The following is a 22,509-nucleotide window of genomic DNA, read 5'->3' as shown; positions in this document are numbered from 1 at the left end:
AAGAAATTAATAAAACAGTGGCTTAGGAAATAAAATCTAAAAGACACAATCTGACTTTTCTGTAAAAAAAAAAAGGAAGTTTAAGATTATTAATAAAAAGAAATCAAATTGCACCAAGATGCCTTTCATTATTGCATTCAGTATGTTAGATATACTTCTGCATACTTTGCTGATATAGATATATCAACATGGTATTCAAAGAATAGATTAACTGCTCAAAATATCCGAATAAAATGAACAGTAAAAGTCAATATTTTTTATTTGAGCAATCCTAGTATACACCATGACTATTACTGCTGCTAGCAAACAACCTTTATGAACAAGTGATGTGGAAATTAACAGCTACTCCCACAAATGAATCACAAAATGAAGTAAAACTAAAAGCTGCTTTACCCAATAGTGTTAAGCTTCATAATATTAAAAGTAAATTTGTAGGATACACAGAGATCTGAAATAGCTTTGTTTCACCTAATTTGGTTGTCAACTTTATTCTTAAACAATTACCTGTAGAAATAATTATACTTGAAGTAATGGAACATTTACATATAAAACTTAAAAATGAAAGAAAAAAAGATGACACCTTTTTCTTGAAACATACCTGTTGAGAACTTGTTGTCTGTCACATTGAATGGCTGTACTCTTAAATCAAGCGTGGTGAGAAAAAGGTTGTCTGTGATCTTAAAATTCTGATTTTTGTTACACATGTATGAGCTACCAACGGAAGCCTCCCAATATTCCAAACTGTTATTACTCTCAGCAAACTGACCTACAAAGAGACAATAAGATGTAGAGATAATCAAATATATATCAAGCTATGAATGTGAAGACCATCATACCAAAACAAGCAAAAGTTAGATTATGAAATTCATATTGCCTGGTTAAGTGCAGCAATTCAAAATGATCAGTCAGGCCAAAAAATACATAAATAAATAAACAGATGTACACCAGATCATATGCCAAGTTTGTAGCTACTCTCCATTACCTATCATCAGTAATCATGTATGGCCTTAAAAAACAAACATTCTTGAATATTCATGACTTAATCACTACATATATTTGGACCAGTTCCTGAGTGACATCTTTACTTTCAAACCATGGGATAACTGAGGAAATGCTACTTCAGAGAATGCTAATTTCAGGTATTACTGACATTTGGCAGTGTTTAAGGAGTGGCTAGGGAGACCTTGCACCTCCCTTTTTAGGTTGCAATATGTTACTAAAATATCTTAAAGAAATGGTACTCTTTCCCTTAATTTTTAAGACCATAGCTAATGTAAATAAGTTGATCAATAAAAATTAGGCACATGGCAATGCAGCAGTAGTACTGCTGTCTCATAGTAAAGACTCTTGGGATCACATCCCAGGTGCTCTCTGTGTGGAGGTTGCATTTGGGTCTATATGGGTTCACTTGCATTTCCTCTCAAAATCTAAAGACAAATGAATTGGCAGTGCTAAATCTTTCCCTGATGTGTGTGATTGTGTGAGTGTCTATTGTGCGATGGGCTGATGCCCTGTCCAGGGGTTGCTCCTGCCTGCTTGGTTATGCTCCAGCTGTCCCCTGACCTAGACAAGCCAGTTTAGAGGATGATGGATCAATGAATATCCACGGCAAGTCTCAATTGCATATCACCAATCCTGAAAACAGATGAAGTAATCTATTGTTTCAATTACGGATTAGTTCACCATTTCACTTTTGACTAGAGAGAGGATACTTAAACAAGAATATGCTGTATTCAATATTTCCTCTTTTGCATGCCACAAAGCATGCCATGTCAGTAAAACAGATTGTCAGTAGTTAGTATTGCAGCAATTGAAACAGTAGTACATGTGACTGTAGCTTATGTCTGCCTGTACAAACAGCATTGTGACAGTATGAGCAAATATCCACACATACACCTGTGAATAAATATTTACAAAACAAAAATATGTCTCTTTGATGAAGCAAACAAAACAAAATGCTCCAACTTTCAAATTGGTTAACTAAGTCGCACCTAAATGTTACAATATGCATACATTTTCTAACTTCTTAAAATAAGAAAATGTTTATATTGCTATAATTAAAATATGCAGACAAACTTAAAAACAAGTTTTCTGTCATTTTAATATTGTATATGGTATGTGGGTCTTTTTTCATGATGCCAACTGACTTACAAGCTGATTTAGAGGCTGTACAGCTATCCTCTTGGGAGTTGTGTGCTGAACTGCAGCCTACTATACAGAGAATACCACACATAAATCACATGATCCCTTTTCCATTACAGGTTTAGGACAGCCAGATTTAGAAAGTAAATGGATGAAAGGACAACAGAATGTGACTGACATGTCATTGAAACACACAATTAGAAAGATTTTCGGTTTACTTCATTGTCCCGCTGTCTATAGTCACGAAAATGCCAACACGAAAAAAGTTGTGGCAAGACTTTTGGATGGCCAAAACCTTCCATAAATTTGGGAAAATTTAAAAAATCAACTTTACGTTTTATATATCCCAACCTTTACATAAGAAATGGCTTCTGCATAATTCCAAGCATAAGCAAGTTTTCCAAGGCAAAATGTGATGTAACCAATACAGACATAGATCTATACGGCAGTTTACACATTTCTTTTGCTAAATGTCAAACCGAGTGTGGGTAGTCTGCTATTTGTTAGGGGAAAAAAAAAAAAAAAGACACTTTTACATGGCAAACAAAGATGAAAACAAAAGTTGTAGGATAATTTTTTCAGCTGGGTATCTCGCTGCAGGTTAGAACATACATAAATTGATGTTGTTCTACTGGTGTTGTAACCCTTCCCAACAAGGTTGGGTAAAACAAATATCCTACCGAGTTACAGAGATCTGGATTGGTAGCTATGAATTGGCCCTGGATGAGCTATAGTGTGGGATGCACAAGTTCATGTGCAAGACAGTTGATGGGGCTCTGATTTATTTATTTGTTTTTATTTTTTTTAATTGCATCTGCATAAACTCTAGCTCCTGAACTGGACAGCTGTAACTAAGGTCGATGGATTCCCAATATACGTATACATAATTTATGCAAGTACACTTTGGTTTAGGATCAATACAGATATTGGCAAAATAATATCTGTAAAACAAGTTATGAATTTATTAAAATGTGTAATTGCATATTAATTTGCTTTCTGATGTCATTTACATTTTATAAATGTTCTGGGCCCAAGTTATGCGAGTCTTATTGCTGAATTCATGCTTGTGATGAAAAGTGCTATATAAGAATATATTGAAACAAACAGTATTGGATCAAAACCAACATTTTGCATTCAGTAACATTACCTTTAACACATCCAATACCAGTACCAAAATGATATCAAAGCATCTCTCTCTGCTTTACTTACAAAATTATTCATAGTAAGTAAACCTCTATGCTAATCATTTCTCCAAAAACTAACTAGAGTTCCAAACACTAAGACATTATTGAAAATATGGGTTGGAGGTGTCATTCTACAACTAAGGTACACAAAATTTGATTGCCTGCTCAAGAAAGATCATCTCTTGAGAACCCTGATTAGGGAGAAATGTGTTTGGAGGTTGGGGCTAGAATCAGAAATCGCAGAAGGCCAGGGTTTTCTATAAAATGCTGGACACTCATTGCTGTTGCTACACTCCTGAGCAGTGGGCATCCTACTCAAAAAAAAAAATTACAGTAAAAAAAAAAAAAAAATACTATGCAATGCCAATGCAGGTGAAGGTAATCTCTACGACAATACTAAAAATAAAAAAACTCTAGGAATCTTTTGAACTTGCCAGTCATTGTCCATGTATAACCAACATTCTGAACAAGAATGATGATCATGGAAGGACACCACAGAGGAAACCACTTCAGTCCAAAATAATCACTTCTGTACACCTCAAGTTTGCAGAAGACCACCTGGTTGTTCCACAACACTTCTGGGGCAATGTTCTGTAGACATACGAGACTGAACATACTTTGAAACCTGAAGGCCTCTGGATCGTGGCCAGGAGGTAGCTCTGAGCACTTGAGACATCACTGAGAGAATTTCTGCACAAGGACAAATGGTACCATGATACAGATTGCCTTTAAGCCAAGCCCTTAATCCAAAAGAGGTGCTGTGGTAAAACAGGAGGACTATTCATGAAAGACACACTAGAAATATCAAAGACTTGCAATAGTTTTATTAGGTGGAATGGTACAACCTTTTCCAACAGTTCTGCAAGTTTTATTAGCAGCTACAGAAAAAGTCTGGGTGCTAAAGGAGTTTCTACTACTTACTAAATACATGGGTTCACATTTTCCATAATGCATGTATAAATACTGTTCAGCATACACAAGATGTACAACTGTTTTTGCATTATCAATTTAAGCTGATTGTGTCTGTCTAATATATGTGATTTTGCTAAAGATCAGATTATCTTTATGAGTAATTAATCCAGAAACCCAGGAAAATCTAAGGGGTTCACCAACATTTTCCTGTAGCTACATGTAATTAAAAACAATTTGAGTGTCAGGAATAAGCTTTCAATTAAAAGAAAAAAAAGTTGTATAATTACTTCTTAGTGTGCGTTTTTACCATGTGGTGTTTGTTATTGTTACAATGGAAAGAAAACACAAAAGAAATGAGCTGGCAATTTTTCTATAAGGCAATGAGGCTATGGGAGGTATTTTCTGCGAAAAAAAGTAAATTAAAATTATAAAATAAAAATCCAATCTCTCTTTTGCAATTTCATTTTCAAAGTCTATGCACAAGAATGCTGCAAAAATTAAAAAATAAAATGAACACCATTTGTAATGTAATTTTCAGACTGCACTGCAATGAAGCAGCAAAAAAAAAATGAAAAGTAAACAACAAATAAGCACTTGCGCCACCTGCTGTTCATTGAATTTTCATTCTGCACTTTGCATTTTCATTTTCAAGTTCTTAACATATACAGTAAATAAACGCATGTCAATATGCAGGGCTTTGCACCTCGATTTTCCACAATTCTTTGTACTTCATAGTTGCAGAGCCATTTCAAATCAATAGAATACTTCCCACTTCAACTGTATTTAATTCATGTGATTTTGATCTTTTCACTCCCATACTGCAAGCTTCACAGCCAGTGAAACCATCTCACAAATTCCCCAACACCATGTATAATTGCAGATCTGAAGTAATTAATGTGCTACTTGAATATAATATTAAACATGACAGAAATCAGCCTTCATTACGTCAGAATTTCCATTTATTTAAACTAAAGTGGAAAAACGGTGCTTTGTATTTTTGTAGTTGTAGCATCGGTGCCGAGTGCCACAATGGCTAAATTCCATATTCTTTGAGGTAGCTCACTATCCTTAAAAGGACTGTGTCTCTTGTTGCCCTACCTGGAAAAGCCCTTGCAACTGTATAGAGTTGCCGTTTATATTTTTATTTTATTTAGTTGACTGGTGTGAACAATTTTTTTTTAATTATATACTTTCTTTAAACATTCTTGAGTGTTGTACGGACTACTCTTCAGCCATTTGCAGCTTATTTACTACATAAACAGAATAGCTGTTCATTTTGGGTATGTAACTTTGGCGCAACAATGCTAAAAATCCTTTAGTGTACAGAAGGTTAAAAAGTCATTCTTGTGTGTGCACTATGCAACATAAATGAATATAGTAACTACAGATGCTTGAAGAATAGGCAGACTGTGATTCAGTCAAGATGAATAGGCACCATACAAGGAGTATATTTTCATGTATCAGAATATCATTAAATCTCCCAACAATTAATTGAAAGGTAAACAGAGCAGACTGGATGACAAAAGATTTAATCACATTTTGTCTTTTAAAAACCTGAAGTATTATACTCGCTACTCTTTAGCCATTTGCAGCTCCTTTATTACATAAGCAGAATACCACCCATTCATTTTTGGGTATGTCATTTAGGCACAATAATGCCAAAAACCCCTTAGCAGTTAAAAAGGTTTTATTACTGGGAGACTGTGATGCATTGGCTTCCTTATGTGGGAGCAGCATTGTGTCAAGTTCGTTAAACTGAAATAAACAAAACGTTTAATTGTTGATAACCTTTATTAGAGGCGTTCAGCAGCTTCTTCGCTCAGTCTCGCACCCGAACACTCACACAAACACACCTACCAGCACCTCCCAAAAACCTCTGCCCCCCTTCTCCCGGAAGCACATATACTGGGTTAAATAGTGCAGGTGAGATGCGATATATTAACAAAGTTGACATCACCATTGTCATTGACTCTTTGACACAAGACTTGAGACAGACGATGCTTGTTACTTCTTATATACAGTATGGCGAGTTCTTGCAGTTATATTCTTAACACAAAAACACGTAGAGGAGGTCAAAAAAATAAACTAAATAGTTTGATTTGTTTTCACCTTCTTTGTACAGATTTTAATTTATCTTGGATCCATTTTTTTTTTTTATTACACAAAGGGGTATGTAGACTTTTTATATCCACTGTACCCTAAATGTATTATCTTTGAATTTAAAAGATTATGGGTCTTTGATAAAAAGAAAAAAGTGGTAAAATCTGTGTGTAGACAGTTTTCAATGACTACATTTAAGAAGGTTTAGTAATGCCTATAAATTTGCAAAAAAATGTCATGTGGTGCATCTCTCTTGTTCTACAAAATACAATCTTATTTAAGCATTGATTTTGTGTTATGCTGCCAATCATTCTAAGCTGTGGTTACAAGAACAATTTCAGACAATCAGGGATTATTAGGATTGTGCTTGCTTGTTATTCCCTTGGTCTGTGTAGGAGAGCTGTTATTAGCCATACTGATAAGAAAACAGATCAAGTTTTTCCTATTACAGAAAAATCATTGACTGCATATACCCATGGCAAGAGGTTGCTTAAAGAGAACAGTTACTTGTGCATCGTCCTTTAGTCATAAGACAGGATATTTGCAGTATACCTTACTCCTTAAAATTCTGTTCTTAATTCCAATTTTAGAGTAGAATGACCATATTGCTGTTCATTTGCGTGCAAGGGCAATTCTGAATAACATCTCTGTGCTTGTTTTGCAGCCATCGTCAAGTATAAAGACACTATGGAGATATTGTATGCATGATGCTCATGTGTGTCTTACCAACACTAATGAGTCTTAAAGCTTCATATAGTGCACAGACTGCAGTGGGGAAATTAAACCTCTTTAAACAGGATTACTTTTGGCACAGGAAGCATGTAACCTTTTAGAGACAACAACCTTGGATGGTGTGTAATGATTGTAGATAGTACTGTTGCATGTACCACTGCATATAAAACAAACACATCATGATGTAAAATGATGCAGCATAGGCTATCAGCTATTGAAAACACTGGAGTAAATATAAAACAAATACTTCAAGCTAGACTACCTTTTAGTTGGCACTAGCTTAAACTACCTGTATTTTACAAGGCTTTGTTTATCTAGAACAGGGTTGGGCAATGTCGGTCCTGGAGAGCCACAGTGGCTCCATGTTTTCTTTCCAACCCAACTGCTTAATTAGAAACCAATCCTTGCCAGTCTCACACCTTATTTAATTTTATGACTTGTTAGTCTGCAATGTAAAGTTCTTATATCGTAGATTTTTTCCTTTCCAAGTATATCATCCAAATGCTTTGAAGCCTAAAACAGATAATTTTCAGTCTGTCATATTTTCTGTTCTGTGTTTTATTAAATCAAACAGTGCATGATGAACACACCCAGAGCTGTAAATGAAAACAAGCTGAATGGAGAACTGCTGGCTGCTTTGTCTTTTACATTTTATTGCTCATAAGGAACCATTAAAACAATGAATGGAGCTGTTTAAGATTGAAATAAGTAATTAAAGGTGGGGAACCTTAACAAGCGAGACCACTAAAATGAAGCATCAAAATGTCACTTAAGCAATAAGTGTTTCATCAACAATAATTGTTTTCTCATTGTGAAACTGGGTTGGAACAAAAACCTGCAGCCACTGCGGCCCTCCAGGAATGACTTTGCCCACCCCTGATCTAGAACATTAGCATTTGTGTAAATGTGAAAATGAAACAATGACCTATTCAAATTAATTGATATTTAATTTACAAATTCATATAGTGCATCTTTTTGTTCTTCTATACTAAGAGCATGCATGTATTATTGCCATATTGCTAATTTAATGCTTTGTGATCTACAGTATATTTGGTTTTCCCATCTGGTGTACCCAGTCTGGAGAAAGCAACATATTGTCGATAATGAGAGAAGCATGGAATTTCAAAGTTAATACTTGCTGCCCTGAGTGACTATTCTTGACTGTTTTTATAGTTATAGCAAATGCAAGTTGCACTGGATATTGCAGTTGCTTACAATCACAAGGCATGTGAAGGAGTCTCATAAGAATGTGTGGAATTAATGTTTCTTCATCTTTAGCAAACCCTTGGATGCATGGTGAACAACAGTGCAAAGCAAGTGGTACAGAGAAGATACCTTAATAGACAAGTGTTTTTTTTTGGTGGAACAGAACAACTCTTGATGAAAGAACAATTTTATTGAAATAGTGACTAGTTGACTAGAAGAAGGCAGGAGAAAGAGGTTAGAGGTGGTGAGAGAGGTATGGGAGGTACTTGGGGAAGAGTGTGTTTGTGAAATAGGTTGTGGGAAAGTAAGCAGGTTAGGTCACAGGCATGTGAGGACATAATCTCATCTAAAACAGACATAAGTAAACAAGTTATTTGTTTTCACTTTATTTTGTATTATATTTCTGTCTTGTGCTCACCCTAACTTGTGCAATTTACTTGTGATAATGGATTAATCATTTCTGGTCTCTCTCAGTCCTTATTCTACATTCGGGGGACAGGTAACACGACCAGCTCCTGACCAAATTTTTATAAAGTAAAAAGGCCTAATAACCTTTTAAGGGCAATTTCAGGTACAAGATAGTATGGAACTTACCAGGAATAGTATGGTTAACATTTACTCCTTTCAGGTAAAATTTAGTTGAGTTTTTCTGCAATTAAAAGTAATGGAAAATAAAAACACAATCATAAATATCTTTAATCCAACTTAAACTTGTAAATAAAAGCACTCTCTTTAAGAACAACAGCAACAGCCATTAACAAATATAGCATATTTAAAACAAAGTAACACAAAAACACCATGCAATATATTCACACTGTCTACAGATGTGTAAATGATAAATTTGTTTTTCTGCACATACTGCTAAATTTTTTCTTAAGCACAGTTCCCCTTAGAAGCCAAATACAGCAAATACATTAAGACCAGACAACTGCTCTACTTAATTTGGTACAGTCATACTTACCACAGCAAAGACCAACTCAACCATCATCTGTTTTTCTTGCAGTTTTAATGAAGAGGTGTCAATGCCACATGTCCCGGATGTCGAGGTATCATTTGGAACAATATTTATAACTTTCCAGTCACTCTAAAATTGGTAGAAATATACAGCTTAATTTTAGGTTTTTCATATTTTACTTTCTCTTTGAACTTCAAGACAGCATTATAAACAGAACCAAAAATTAAATTACACAACTGTTACCAACATTTACTGCAAATTACAGTTAGGTTGGGAGCACATACTTATTTGTTTAACATTACTATGCACTCTGCAGATATTGATTATTAAAATGGAGCTGCATAATACCCCTCAAATGCAGATCTAGGGTCAGAAAAGTGAGCAATGCACACTTTCACCACGTACAAACTTATTATATGCCAGTACCTAACAGGTTGCTATTTTTAAAGAATCACAGAATACCAAGAAGTATCACTGTTCTACAAGAATTAGTCTGCCTTATTTAGTAGTACGTAGTGCTGGGCAGTATACCAGTTCATACCGAAAACCGTTTATTTTTTTTTATGATATGGATTTTTCTTATACCGCAACACCGGTTTAAATTGCCTAAACGACGTTCGGAACGTGGCGCAGCGGGAAACTGTTCAAGTGGGGACCCTTTTCACTGCTATACCGCTAAACACAGATTTGTTGCACTAGGGCTCGTTTTCACTGCTACACCACCAAATAGTGGGCGGTAGCATAGGTATGCTGCGCGGTGAAAATGGACAGAGAGCATTCCGAAAGTGAACTAAAAATAAAGTTGAACATGATGAACAGAAGAACTTTTGCCGAAAAAAAGGAGTCATGTCCGTCGCCTGGAGATAACTTTAGTTTTAAAAGGTCAGATGTGTAAATACTGTTTCTATACTATTGGATAATACTGCAAGCCAAGTTGTACTTGTTTTATTTGTTTTCAATACAGTGTAATGTACCTGGGTACTGTGTAATAGTGTGACGACATGTTGACTTTATTCTCGTAATTTGTCATTAAAGTAGACCATCGTAAACTAAACTTCATCGTAAAATATTTAATTTACTAGATTTTCTCAAATCCCCGTCATAAGTTATATAGCACATTAAATGCTTTGTGTTAAGTGATTCTTAAACTGACTTCTTCTTGCACTAAGAGGCGGCGCCGGCAGCAATCGCCGCACAGAATACATTCACTTCATTATCTTCCTGCTCTCTGAACATTTAGAATGCCAAGATAAATACTGAATATAATTTTCATGGTGAAATGCATTAAAGCATGCATTAATCATATGGGGGTACGGCGGCGTGCCTGCCTTGCATTTGCATGTTTTTCTGGTGGGTTTACTCGGCGTGCTTCAGTTTCCTTTCAAAGTCATGTAGGATGTGGGGTTTTGTTGTGCTATATTGACCCTGCTAGTGTATGTTTTGCTTGTATTCATCCTGCGATGCGCTGGCGACTCGTTCAGAGATGGGCGCAACTCTGAATGGATGGCATAATTAAACATGTATAAAGATATTTTTAAAGTTCTGAACACTCCGTGGGCTAAGTTTATAACTAGTTTTAATTTCACAAAGACGTTTATCGTGTGGTGATTGGTTATGTGGTGAAAGAAAAAGGAAGGAAGGAAAAAGGAACTGGGGTTTTGGGACGTCAGATAGAGACAGCATGCATGCAATAAAGATAGCCTGCTTAGAAGAACATGCATTGAATTCTGTGTTTATGTCTCTGACCAGCAGATCAGAAACCCAACATGTGCACAATATTTAAGTTAAACCTGTGCGATAGCTATTCATACATCCTGTTTTTTGGAGCCTCGTCACACCTGCCATAAAGTTCTCTACACAGAACATACACCTGGGGACCCCTTACTGCGAGGGAGCAGCACTACCGTCTCACTACCGTGCATGCGTAATACCTGCTTTAATGCATTTCGTCATGAAAATGATATTAAGTATTTATCTTAGCATTCTAAATTTTCAGAAAGCAGGAATATCATGAAGTGAATGGATTCTGTATGGTGATTGTGGTCTTCTCTTAGTGCGGAGGAAGTCAGTTTAAGAAGCATAGTGATTAACCACTGGGTCGGGGAACGTAACACAAAGCATTTAATGTGCTGCATTAATTTATGACGGGGTAAATTAAGTAATTGATTAAACATTGATTTTAGGAAGAAGTTTAGTTTATGACATTCTACTTTAATTATGAAGTAAACTATGAGAATAAAGTGGAAATGTCGACTTTAATCTCAACATAAACGGCGAGAATAAAGTGGAAATGTTGACTTTGTTCTCGACATATAGTTTGTTTTTTTCTTCCCAGTATAGCTTAGCTTGAAGCAAGGTCCATATTATTGCAGTTTGCCTAAATGATGGTTCAGTTGGTAAAGATGTCATCACCAAGTTGCATTTTTTTTATTTTATTTTAATTTGGTGAATACTGTGTAATGCACCTGGGCTTGAAGTAATTGTGCAACTATTAGTAATAATACTATTTATTTTATTGTTATTGTTTATTAGTTTAAATATTATGCAGTTTAATGATGATAAAGCTGTTTAAAAAGTCACTTTAACGTGTCAGTGGACTGAGATTGTTAACATTAACAGAAAGTGTAGTTGGTTTACAAAAAATATTTACTATTTATTCCTTTTCTAAGACATATTCGGTGCAATACAATTTTTAACAAGCACTTCTGGATATTTTACTAAGTCTAAATGCCTCTTTGTATGGTTGAAAATATGTTGTCAAAATTAGTTTTTGCAAAATTTGTTCAATAAAAAAGGTTCTATATTTTGACTGCATCTGTGATGCAATGTGATACCTTCTCCATTAGTGCCACCCCCTTGAAAACTCTCATTTTATGGGGCAACGCAAAACTGTATTAATACTTGTGTGCACATTCATTTTTTTTTGTACAATGTACAGTAATCTTGACAGTGGAATAGGTTATTCTTAGCCAGTAATTGCAGTGGAAAATGTGGTTAACATCCACTCATGCATGGGGAAAAAATACCGTTGAATACCGTGAAACCGGGATAATTTAGAAAAATACCGTGATATAGAATTTTGGTCATACCGCCCACCCCTAATAGTATGTCTAATTTCTAAAATAGTTTTAAATGGCTAGCTTAGCAAAACAAACTATTGTGAAGTGATGAAGCTTTTAGTAAACTATTACACATAATCAGCTGAGCCTTGGATTGATTCACTTGTATAAATAGCATGTTAGAGCTAGAACAACTTGCTTGATCCATCAGAAGACCTCATGAACTTCTGGAAATAATCTAGACCTCAACCTAAGAAATTGCCAAACTAAGTTTTGTAGGATTTTTCTCAGGCTTTCTTTACATGTTCTTAAAACAGGCATTTAGGTGATAAAATCACAGAGAATATAAAACTAGATTCATTCACTCTTTTTACTGAACATTCTTAACTTGCTGACTGCTAAACATAAACAAACTTGTAGTTGGTGAACTACAGATGGACGTCACTTACAAGTTCTGGTAAACCACTTTCTGGGCTATAGTGCCAAATATGAGCATATTTGTGGGTAACACCAATAAATAAATTAATTAAATAAAGTGAAGCCTTCATGTAATCAACACGCTTCTATTTTAGATTGTTTTTTCTTCTTAGCTATATTTTGGATAATATTTATTTACATACATACATATGCAGATTCACAACCAAATAATTTCTCTCAATGACTGGCATCTCACCACTACTAAGTTCAAATGGAAACTGCAACATTTAATTGCAATGATGGACCATGCAAAATTAAAAATCTTATTAGTCCTAGATGAGTTATCATGCAAGTAAATAAAGTATAACATCGAGCATAATACCTATGGTATAACAATAAATCATAAATATTACAAATAAAAATTAAACCAAACATTAAGACTTGACTAATGCAAATAAGAACTGTTTATCCCATGACCTAAGCCTGTGGATGAAAAACTTATTTAGAAGGCTAATAGCAATAGGTATGAAAAAGTGTCTGAATAATTGCTTTTCATTTTTGGAACCTTGAACCTGTGACCGGATTGCAACAACTGGAATTGAGAATGTAGTGGGCAAAATCTGTATAAGAGAAAACACTCTACTCTCAGTTACATTTGCTTATTAAAGAGGTCAGTCAGATTTCACTGTCAAGGCCATGTTATTTTACTGTTCCATTTTAAAGTTATATATATTCTGTTTTTGTTGCTAACATTAACCTTCCCAAATTAGGTCAGCAGAACATACTTGAAGTATAGACAAACTCAATACAAGATTTTTAAAAGACTAATAAAATGGTAGGATTCAGCCTATCAAGTCAGATAACCATTTATTTTCATTCAGACTTGTCTGTTAAAAAGTCAATTGACTACCCTCACCAAGCTCAAGTCCAAATTCTTTTAAGTCTTCCTGCAAGAAGGTGGGGCTGCATGGTATTAAAAGCTGGTCAGAAGTCCACAAAAAGGAGCTTCACATGAGTCCCGGTGCCCTCCAAGTGCATATACAACAGATGAAACAAAGTTACCATGGCATCCTATGCTATTTAACTGCCTGGTGATCTGAAATGGATCTAATAAAAAGAGTTCTCTCTTTCAGCTTCCACTTTCTAGGTTTTATCAAAATGATTTTATACTAATTATGTTAGAATCACTGGTCAAAAGTCATTTATGGGTTTTATTTTCAGCTATTGGAATATCTGTAGCCTGTTTTCACAGCTTTGGAACCTTTTGATGATCAAATAATAACCTAAAAAATAAAGTAAAAATGGAGGTTAAGCAGCTCAAGATTTCAAAAGCCTTACGCAACAATGGTTTGGCCAAAGGCTTTTGCTCGTTTTTATCTGTCTAAAAATATACTCTACATCCTTTGGAAGAAAAAAAAAATCTTTACTATCAAAAAATATCTGCTTCAATCATAGCACATGCTCTGTAAAATATAACTGTTTATATCCCAAATAGTATTCATTAAACCCATTACCTAATCAGAGTTTGATTTAAAACAAGAAAACTTTACATGATTATTATGGTTTGACTGATTGCCAGCTAAGGTTGCAATGCCATATTGAGATCATATTCTGTGTCGACAATTTCTGTTCAACTTTGTTGGACATTAATAATCATCTCTGATACAATAAATTGATAAGCCTAATGGTGAATATATGCAATGGCAACAGCTCAGTGTCCACAATACACTGCAACTTATTTACATAAGCATTTACTAAAGGCAGACTGCACCAGTGTCATTTACCTTTGGCAATGCATTCTAAATCTATTCTAACCGGTAGCCCAAAGCCTCAGTGACAATTATGTTACACACTTCTGGTATAAGAGCGCAAGGTAAGTCATATTATTATTTGCTTTATCACCACACATGTACATATGTTAGCTAAATTCTATGTTTGAAATCAAGACTATTACTGATAAAGGTTACCAAAAAGGATTTCACCAAACAGGTGTTTTGGCAACAAGACAGAGCAAGATGATTACTGGGGTTTTGCTCATTTTGATGAATATTATCTTTTCCATTCTTTCTAATACACATCAAAGCAAGGCTGAGATGACTTTCAAGACATCATCTATATACAGTGCATCCGGGAAGTATTCACAGCGCATCACTTTTCCACATTTTGTTATGTTACAGTGTTATTCCAAAATGGATTAAATTCATTTTTTTCCTCAGAATTCTACACACAACACCCCATAATAATGTGAAAAACGTTTGAGGTTTTTGCAAATTTATTAAAAATAAAAAAAATTGAAAAAGCACATGTACATAAGTATTCACAGCCTTTGCCATGAAGCATCCTGTTGCCCCTGATCATCCTTGAGATGTTTCTGCAGCTTAATTGGAGTCCACCTGTGGTAAATTCAGTTGATTGGACATGATTTGGAAAGCACACACCTGTCTATAGAAGGTCCCACAGTTGACAGTTCATGTCAGAGCACAAACCAAGCATGAAGTCAAAGGAATTGTCTGTAGACCTCCGAGACAGGATTGTCTCGAGGCACAAATCTGGGGAAGGTTACAGAAAAATTCTGCTGCTTTGAAGGTCCCAATGAGCACAGTGGCCTCCATCATATATAAGTAGAAGAAGTTCGAAACCACCAGGACTCTTCGTAGAGCTGACCAGCCATCTAAACTGAGCAATCGAAGGAGAAGGGCCTTAGTCAGGGAGGTGACCAATAACCCGATGGTCACTCTGTCAGAGCTCCAGCGGTCCTTTGCAAAAAGAGGAGAACTTTGCAGAAGGACAACCACATCTGCAGCAATCCACCAATCAGGCCTGTATGGTAGAGTGGCCAGACGGAAGCCACTCCTTAGTAAAAGGCACATGTCATCCCGCCTGGAGTTTGCCAAAAGGCACCTGAAGGACTCTGACCATGAGAAACAAAATTCTCTGGTCTGATGAGACAAAGATTGGACTCTTTGGTGTGAATGCCAGGCGTCACATTTGGAGGAAACCAGGCACCGCTCATCACCAGTCCAATACCATCCCTACAGTGAAGCATGGTGGTGGCAGCATCATGCTGTGGGGATGTTTTTCAGCAGCAGGAACTGGGAGACTAGTCAGGATAAAGGTAAAGATTACTGCAGCAATGTACAGAGACATCCTGGATGAAAACCTGCTACGGAGCGCTCTTGACCTCAGACCGGGGCGATGGTTCATCTTAAAATGGCTGTGCACCAACGCTTCCCATCCAACTTGATGGAGCTTGAGAGGTGCTGCAAAGATGAATGGGCGAAACTGGCCAAGGATAGGTGTGCCAAGCTTGTGGCATCATATTCAAAAAGACTTGAGGCTATAATTGCTGCCAAAGGTGCATCGACAAAGTATTGAGCAAAGGCTGTGAATACTTATCTACATGTGATCTGTTTTTTTATTTTTAATAAATTTGCAAAAACCTCAAGTAAACTTTTTTTCACGTTTTCATTATGGGGTTATTTTGGAATAAGGCTGTAAAATAACAAAATGTGGAAAAAGTGATACGCTGTGAATATTTTCCAGATGCACTGTATCCTTATTCTATCGTTCTCTTCATTACAACACTGTGCCCACTATTTTAAGTGGAAGCACAGGAAAATCAAACATGTCTGCCAATGCTGAACTTCCCCACACTTGATTTTGCTAGTCTGTTGGCAATTTCTTGAAGTCCACTCACACCACCAACTGTTATACCTGGTCACCCAAGTTAGAGGTTCCACTAAACAAGCACTTAGTAGCTCTATTTAGGCTCAATTAAAGTATGCTCGTCAGTCTAGATGGCTGCTAAAAGACATGCATCTCCTATTGAAAATTCTGGTTTGATTAAAGGAAAAAAAAAAAAAAGACTCAGTAATTTATGGATTGTGCCAGCAAAAATATACTTTTTTGTGTTTGCTTAGTTGGACAGAAATACTGTAAGCATCTGCCACTTTCTTTTGTGAAACATATCAGAGGTAAATTCTGTCAATTAAGGTTAAGGCCAAGTTTATACTTAATGCAACGCGTGCTCCTATGGAGACTAGTGCTACGCAAGAGGTGTACTGTTTTACGTGTGAACGTACTTTACGTAAATCTGGAACATTCCACTAGGTGAAGTGCAAGCGATCATCAAGATAAGAAAAAAATGTGGCTTTGCTGTGTTGTGAATTGGCCAAAACATCCATTACATTCCCAGGACACCTTACCACAACATCTATGAAAAGGATGAATGTTTAATGATTATATCCATCAATGCAGGGACACACCCATTGCGGTTAGCATCGGGCACAAGGCAGAAACAATCCCTAGACAAAACATCAGCTCACTGCAAGGTGAAAACAAGCCCCCACATACACTAGCCTCATTTTCGTATCATCAAATCCGCAAAACCTGCATGTCCTTGGGAGGAAGCCGGAGCATACTGCGGAAACCCACCAGGAAAACATGCAAACTCCAGGCCTGGGGACACCAGGGATGCGACTCCCTGTGAGGCAGCAGCGGTACCACTCCACCACCGTGGCGCCCTCATATGTGCAATTATTAACAGTATTTATTATTTAAATTAAAAATTTATCTGTAAAATGTAATATACATATTTTAATGTATTTCATCATGAAAGTGGTATCAAGTATAAATCTAAGGATTCTAAATGTGTAGCTGGAATATCAGAAATGTAATGCGTTCTGCAGGTTGGTTTTTAAGATAACATTTACAATGGTCTACTTTAATGACAAAATATTGAAATTAAACCCTAAATTTCCACTTTAATCACAAAATTCACAAAATAGACCTTTTCATAGTGTCCGTAATTGTTTTTTCTGTTACCCAAATACGCTTTTGTATATTCTGTTACTGTTGTGAAGGTGCAAAAAAAGACAACACGGAAGATCGTATGTGCGTATGTGAGATCTTTAAAAAGTATTGCGTCATTACATTGGGGAATATCAAGCATCACAAATACATCTGTATGCCAGCATTTTGCTTCACCACATCTAATCATTCAAACATCTAAGCACACACATTGATCCTATAGGATCTGCAGAGTGACTTGCCGTCACATGTTGATAGTAACACAGAGACTCCATCACATTCCAACATCCACACACAATGCCCGTCGATTTTTTGCTGGTACTGCAACTTGTGCATGCATCACATTAATTTTGGAGGATGTACTCAGTGTACATGTCAAATGAACGCTGGGAATGCATGGCAGCCATGATGCGTGTGCATACGCGTTCTGAGTGTGAAGTGTAAACCAGCCCTAAAGTGGCATAAGACAAGCTTTTACTGGTGTAGGAGAGACCTGGTTAATCTCTCCGTTAATGTTTTCTTGGAAAGGGACATTACCTACACATATGGAGCTGATTTGCCACCTTTCTGCAATCAAATAAAGGCTTTTTTGACCAGAAATTAGCAGGGTGCCAGAAGAATAAGAAATCACAGACGATTTTAAGAACAGACAGTTTCAAAATTTGTAAAAAGTAGACACAGTGGGAGATTAATCTTTGAAGGGGAAAAAAGTTTTCTACAACACACCAGAGAAATTAACCAACACTTACGTTGAAAATTCTCTGACTAAACGGGTTCTTAAAAGTGGAAAGTCCAAAACAAGCTGTTAATAAACAATGTAAAAACAGTGTAAAAACTTACCATTAGCAACCAAGGAGCTGTAAACTAAAGAAAAATGAATAGGATGAGACTTACCTGATTCTTGGTAATGCTGAAATTTAGCTGAAGACCCATGTCAGCTAGGAGACATGTAACGTTACCAGTCTTCACCACATAATTACCCACTTCAGGCTTTGGAATTGGAGTAGGAACTGGAGTTGGAGTAGGTGCAACGGTTGTGACATTTGGAGCCGAAGTCGTAACATTTGGAGCCGAAGTCGTAACATTTGGAGCCGAAGTCGTAACATTTGGAGCAAGAGTCGTAGTGGGGGTGTCTGCACTACATTCAAATGCTATGCGTAAAAACAAATACAGTTACACTACATTTTCTTGAATTTTAAGTTTTAGAGGCAGAAAGTAATACTGGTTATACACAATGTGAAAATAAAATAAAAAAGGGGATATTACAATTTCACTCAGCAACAGTATAATGAGGCACTAAATAATGCCGCCACCTCACAGTCCCAGGTTACCCAGTCCTAGTATTGTGTGCTGATACGGCGTTTGTATTTCAGTTTAATTTGTTGACTATGAAATAGGTTTTGCATTAGCATGTCCTATGAAAGGCTGACATGTACCTAGGATTAGTTCCTGTGTTTTTATCACAAACAGGTAAAAACTGCCACAATTAACTCCACATATTTTAAATTAGCAAGTTATAAAATGAATGAAAATAATAAAAAAAAAAAAAAGTGTCCACAGAAAAGTAAACCAAACAACAAAAAACAACGAAATGCAACAACATGAGACAGAGCTTGCATGAAAAAAAAGCACACATTTATGTAAAAATATTAAATCATTTCATTCAGTTTAGAAATATTTAGCGAAATACAAAAACTCAGACATAACAGTGCTACTTGTGTAGATACCTTGCTTGCTGACATTTCCATCCTTTATGTAGGCTTGAACGCTGACATTGGAAAATTTCATTGTTACATTATTTATGATAAGAATTTCAGGATTTACACATTTGTAGTAGTTGTCCATTGGTAAACCTGGCATAGTTACTTTAGACGCAACCGTAAAAACACCTAAGGATAAAATGCAACAATTAGATATAATTTATACTTACACACACACACACACACACACACACACACTACACAGATCTCAACAATACATATTGCTTATACAACAAATTAATAACACTTCTTACATAATATTTGTAAGTGATTCTTGAAATCCACAAAAAACAAACAAAAAGACATGCAGAAATCAGAATACAGCAGCAATTACCTTTTGCAGATGCATTAGGAAATATCGAACTGTCATTGGTATTGTAGACAAAGGTTATAACATCTACATGGTAAACAGTTTGATTATGCGTAAAATTCACTGTAAAAGAGTGGCCATTGCCAAAACCAAGTTTTAACAATGGTTCAGTCGTGTTATCCCCACAGGTGCTTCCAGTAGTTGACACATTGTTTGGCAACAGAAAAACTGAAGTTGACTGCATTTAATAAAAAAGAAAAAAAAAAATTACAAGCAGGAAGATAACCAGAAAATCTAGACATCTATTATCTTTGTTAAAAATAATCAGATAATATGCTAAAAATTACTTACGTTCAGGTTATTTGTCAACTTTTTAAAACATTCATAATATGCAATTCAAGTAAGTAAAAAAATCTTATTTTAAAATAAAAAAAAAAAAATCCAAAAAATTAATCTTATGAAAATTTGCAAATAATCATTAAACCTCTAAAACACAAATAAAGCAATATCAAACTCCTAAAAGTGAAGTACAGTGATCCCTCGCTATATCGTGCTTCGACTTTCACGTTTTCACTCCATCACGGATTTTAAATGTAAGCATATCTATACTAATAAAAGGCAAAGCCCTCACCGACTCACTCACTCACTCACTCACTCACTGACTGACTCATCACTAATTATCCAAATTCCTGTGTAGGTGGAAGGCTGAAATTTGGCAGGCTCATTCCTTACAGCTTACTTACAAAAGTTAAGCAGGTTTCATTTCGAAATTCTACGCGTAACGGTCATAACTGAAACCTATTTTCGACCATATATACAGCCATAGCCAGCAGCTCGGTCGCCATGTGAGGCGGAGTTGCGTGCCACAGCATCACGCCTCCTATGTAAGTACGTAGAGAACAAGGAAGAGCTCCAAAGAGCGCTGAACAAAAATGCATTTCACAATTGAGAAGGCAGCAAAAGATTATGAAGCGAGTGACGCATACAAGCATATTCTTAAGCGCAGCTACTACGGAAAACAAAGCACGGTGTGAACCGTAAGTTTAAATTAAGTTTATATACACGCTCCCGCTGCCGTTTGTCATGCCTACGACGAATACGGTATTCGCGAGATACAAGTTTAATGAGAAGACACGAGGTATAAACGAGACTTTGTATCACTTTGTAACGGAGTTAAAATTGCTGTAGCAAGAAACTTAAGTGCCGGGTCTTAGCTAACATTAAATAAAGCCGTGGACATCGGGAGACTGCATGAGATAGCACGAACACAGCTGAGAAGCTTCGATGCATGTACTCCGAGCGGCTCACATCAACTTTGCAGGACTGGAAAAGATTAAATTAAGGTTATACACACGCTACATTCGCAGGCAAATCCACAACTTAATACCGGGAATGCCTGTTGAACATCTTACATTCGTACCGATTTGGGTGGTGAACATTTCGATGAATGAAACCTGTTATCTTTACAACGGTTGACAAACACGGAATATAACTTGAACACAACACATCCTCCAAATACGAACCTGATTGAAAGAAATAATGATAATCAAATCCTTGATGACAGCAACACTCATAACAGTCACAAAATTATTACATTGACAATCATGTTACTTTATTTTTAAAATGTTTTCTTTTTTTGGGACAAGCACAGCTGAGAAGCTTCAATGCATGTACTCCATAACGCGTTTTTTTAAAAAAACACATTTAATCACACTATGCATTCCAAGCAAAGGGGAAATTTTGTCAATGCATGATTACCAGGTACATCGATTACACTGATGCACACATCAGAGCTACAAAAATGGAAGAGTTGGAAGAAAACGCGTTGCTGGGACTGATCGGAGGCAAATTTCATTTCAAAAGACTACCCGACGGAAGCCTTGATAAAAGCGTGGTTTTGTGCAAACTGTTCAAAAAGTAGTTTGCATACCACCGAAGCACTTCAACCTTACAGTACTATTTAAATGCAAAACATTTTACAGCGAGCACAGAAACTGTGTATGCTGTTAGCACTACGATTTCGAGTACCAAAAAAAGATGTCGGCAGTCCAAACCTGATGAAATGACTGGCTTCAGGACCAAAATTAGTACGTCAACATCTGTCAAACTTACAAATTCTCTTGCAAAATGGATTGCTTTGGACTGTAGACCACTAACAGTGGTGGAAGATAGGGGGTTAGAAAATGTGCTACAGTTAGAGTCAGGTGATCCAACTTTCCAACTGCTGTGCCGAAAGACTATTTCAAGTAAAATTCAACAGCTTTAGGACACTGAAAAGCAAGCAAAATTAGATGCATTACAGAACGCAGACTTTGTGGCTCTTACTGGGGATCATTGGACTTCCGTGACCGTTAATAATTCTAATTACATCTAATTACAAAATGTTCAATGATCACACTGTTTTACCTAATGTACAAAATAATTTTGGCTAAGGTTACTCAGAGTTTAAAGGTGAAGCTGGTCAAATTACCTTTTATGTTTCTGCCTTATTTTTTTTTTTTTTTAAGAAGAAAAACTGCACTTTATGTTGAAATTTGTTATTATTTAAAGACAATACCATTCTGAAAAAGTACTTAAAGTACTTAAAATACCACTTTTATTTTTTAAGTCTGCCCAATTTTAGCCAGGGATGATATTTTTGTTTCTGTTTTGAATTGAAATGCAGTTTAAATGCTTTTTTTTTTTCAGAAATTAAAAGAGCTTGAGTTTACAATATTCATGTCCATGTCTATTATTTGATTCTGTTGCCCACTAAAAGCCATTTAAATAAAAAAAAAAAAAACAAACATTTGCGCTTTGGGGCAAATTGTCTTGTGCGATTAATCAAGATTAAGTAATTACAAAGCCTCTAATTAATTAATTAATTTTTTTAATCGAGTTCTTCCCCTATATATGTGTGTGTGTGTGTGTGTGTGTGTGTGTA

The 22,509-nt window shown here is 36.0% G+C and overlaps 1 protein-coding gene across 2 annotated transcripts in view; it reads right to left on the bottom strand.

Moving 5' to 3' along the window:
- lamp2 (lysosomal-associated membrane protein 2) overlaps positions 1-22,509 on the bottom strand; it is a 42,236-nt gene that overhangs the window by 5,357 nt on the left and 14,370 nt on the right. For both annotated transcript variants that reach the window (XM_039766073.1, XM_039766074.1), the window contains exons 3-8: positions 19,611-19,824; positions 19,244-19,405; positions 18,411-18,667; positions 9,238-9,360; positions 8,871-8,925; positions 599-766 (exon numbers count right to left, since the gene is read on the bottom strand). In XM_039766073.1, the coding sequence (XP_039622007.1) occupies positions 599-766; positions 8,871-8,925; positions 9,238-9,360; positions 18,411-18,667; positions 19,244-19,405; positions 19,611-19,824 (979 nt within the window). The remainder of the gene's footprint in view (positions 1-598; positions 767-8,870; positions 8,926-9,237; positions 9,361-18,410; positions 18,668-19,243; positions 19,406-19,610; positions 19,825-22,509) is intronic.

The sequence above is a fragment of the Polypterus senegalus genome, chromosome 10 (genome assembly GCF_016835505.1).
Source record: "Polypterus senegalus isolate Bchr_013 chromosome 10, ASM1683550v1, whole genome shotgun sequence".
In the NCBI taxonomy this organism is placed as follows: domain Eukaryota; kingdom Metazoa; phylum Chordata; class Cladistia; order Polypteriformes; family Polypteridae; genus Polypterus; species Polypterus senegalus.
This window is presented reverse-complemented; position numbering and strand designations above follow the sequence as displayed.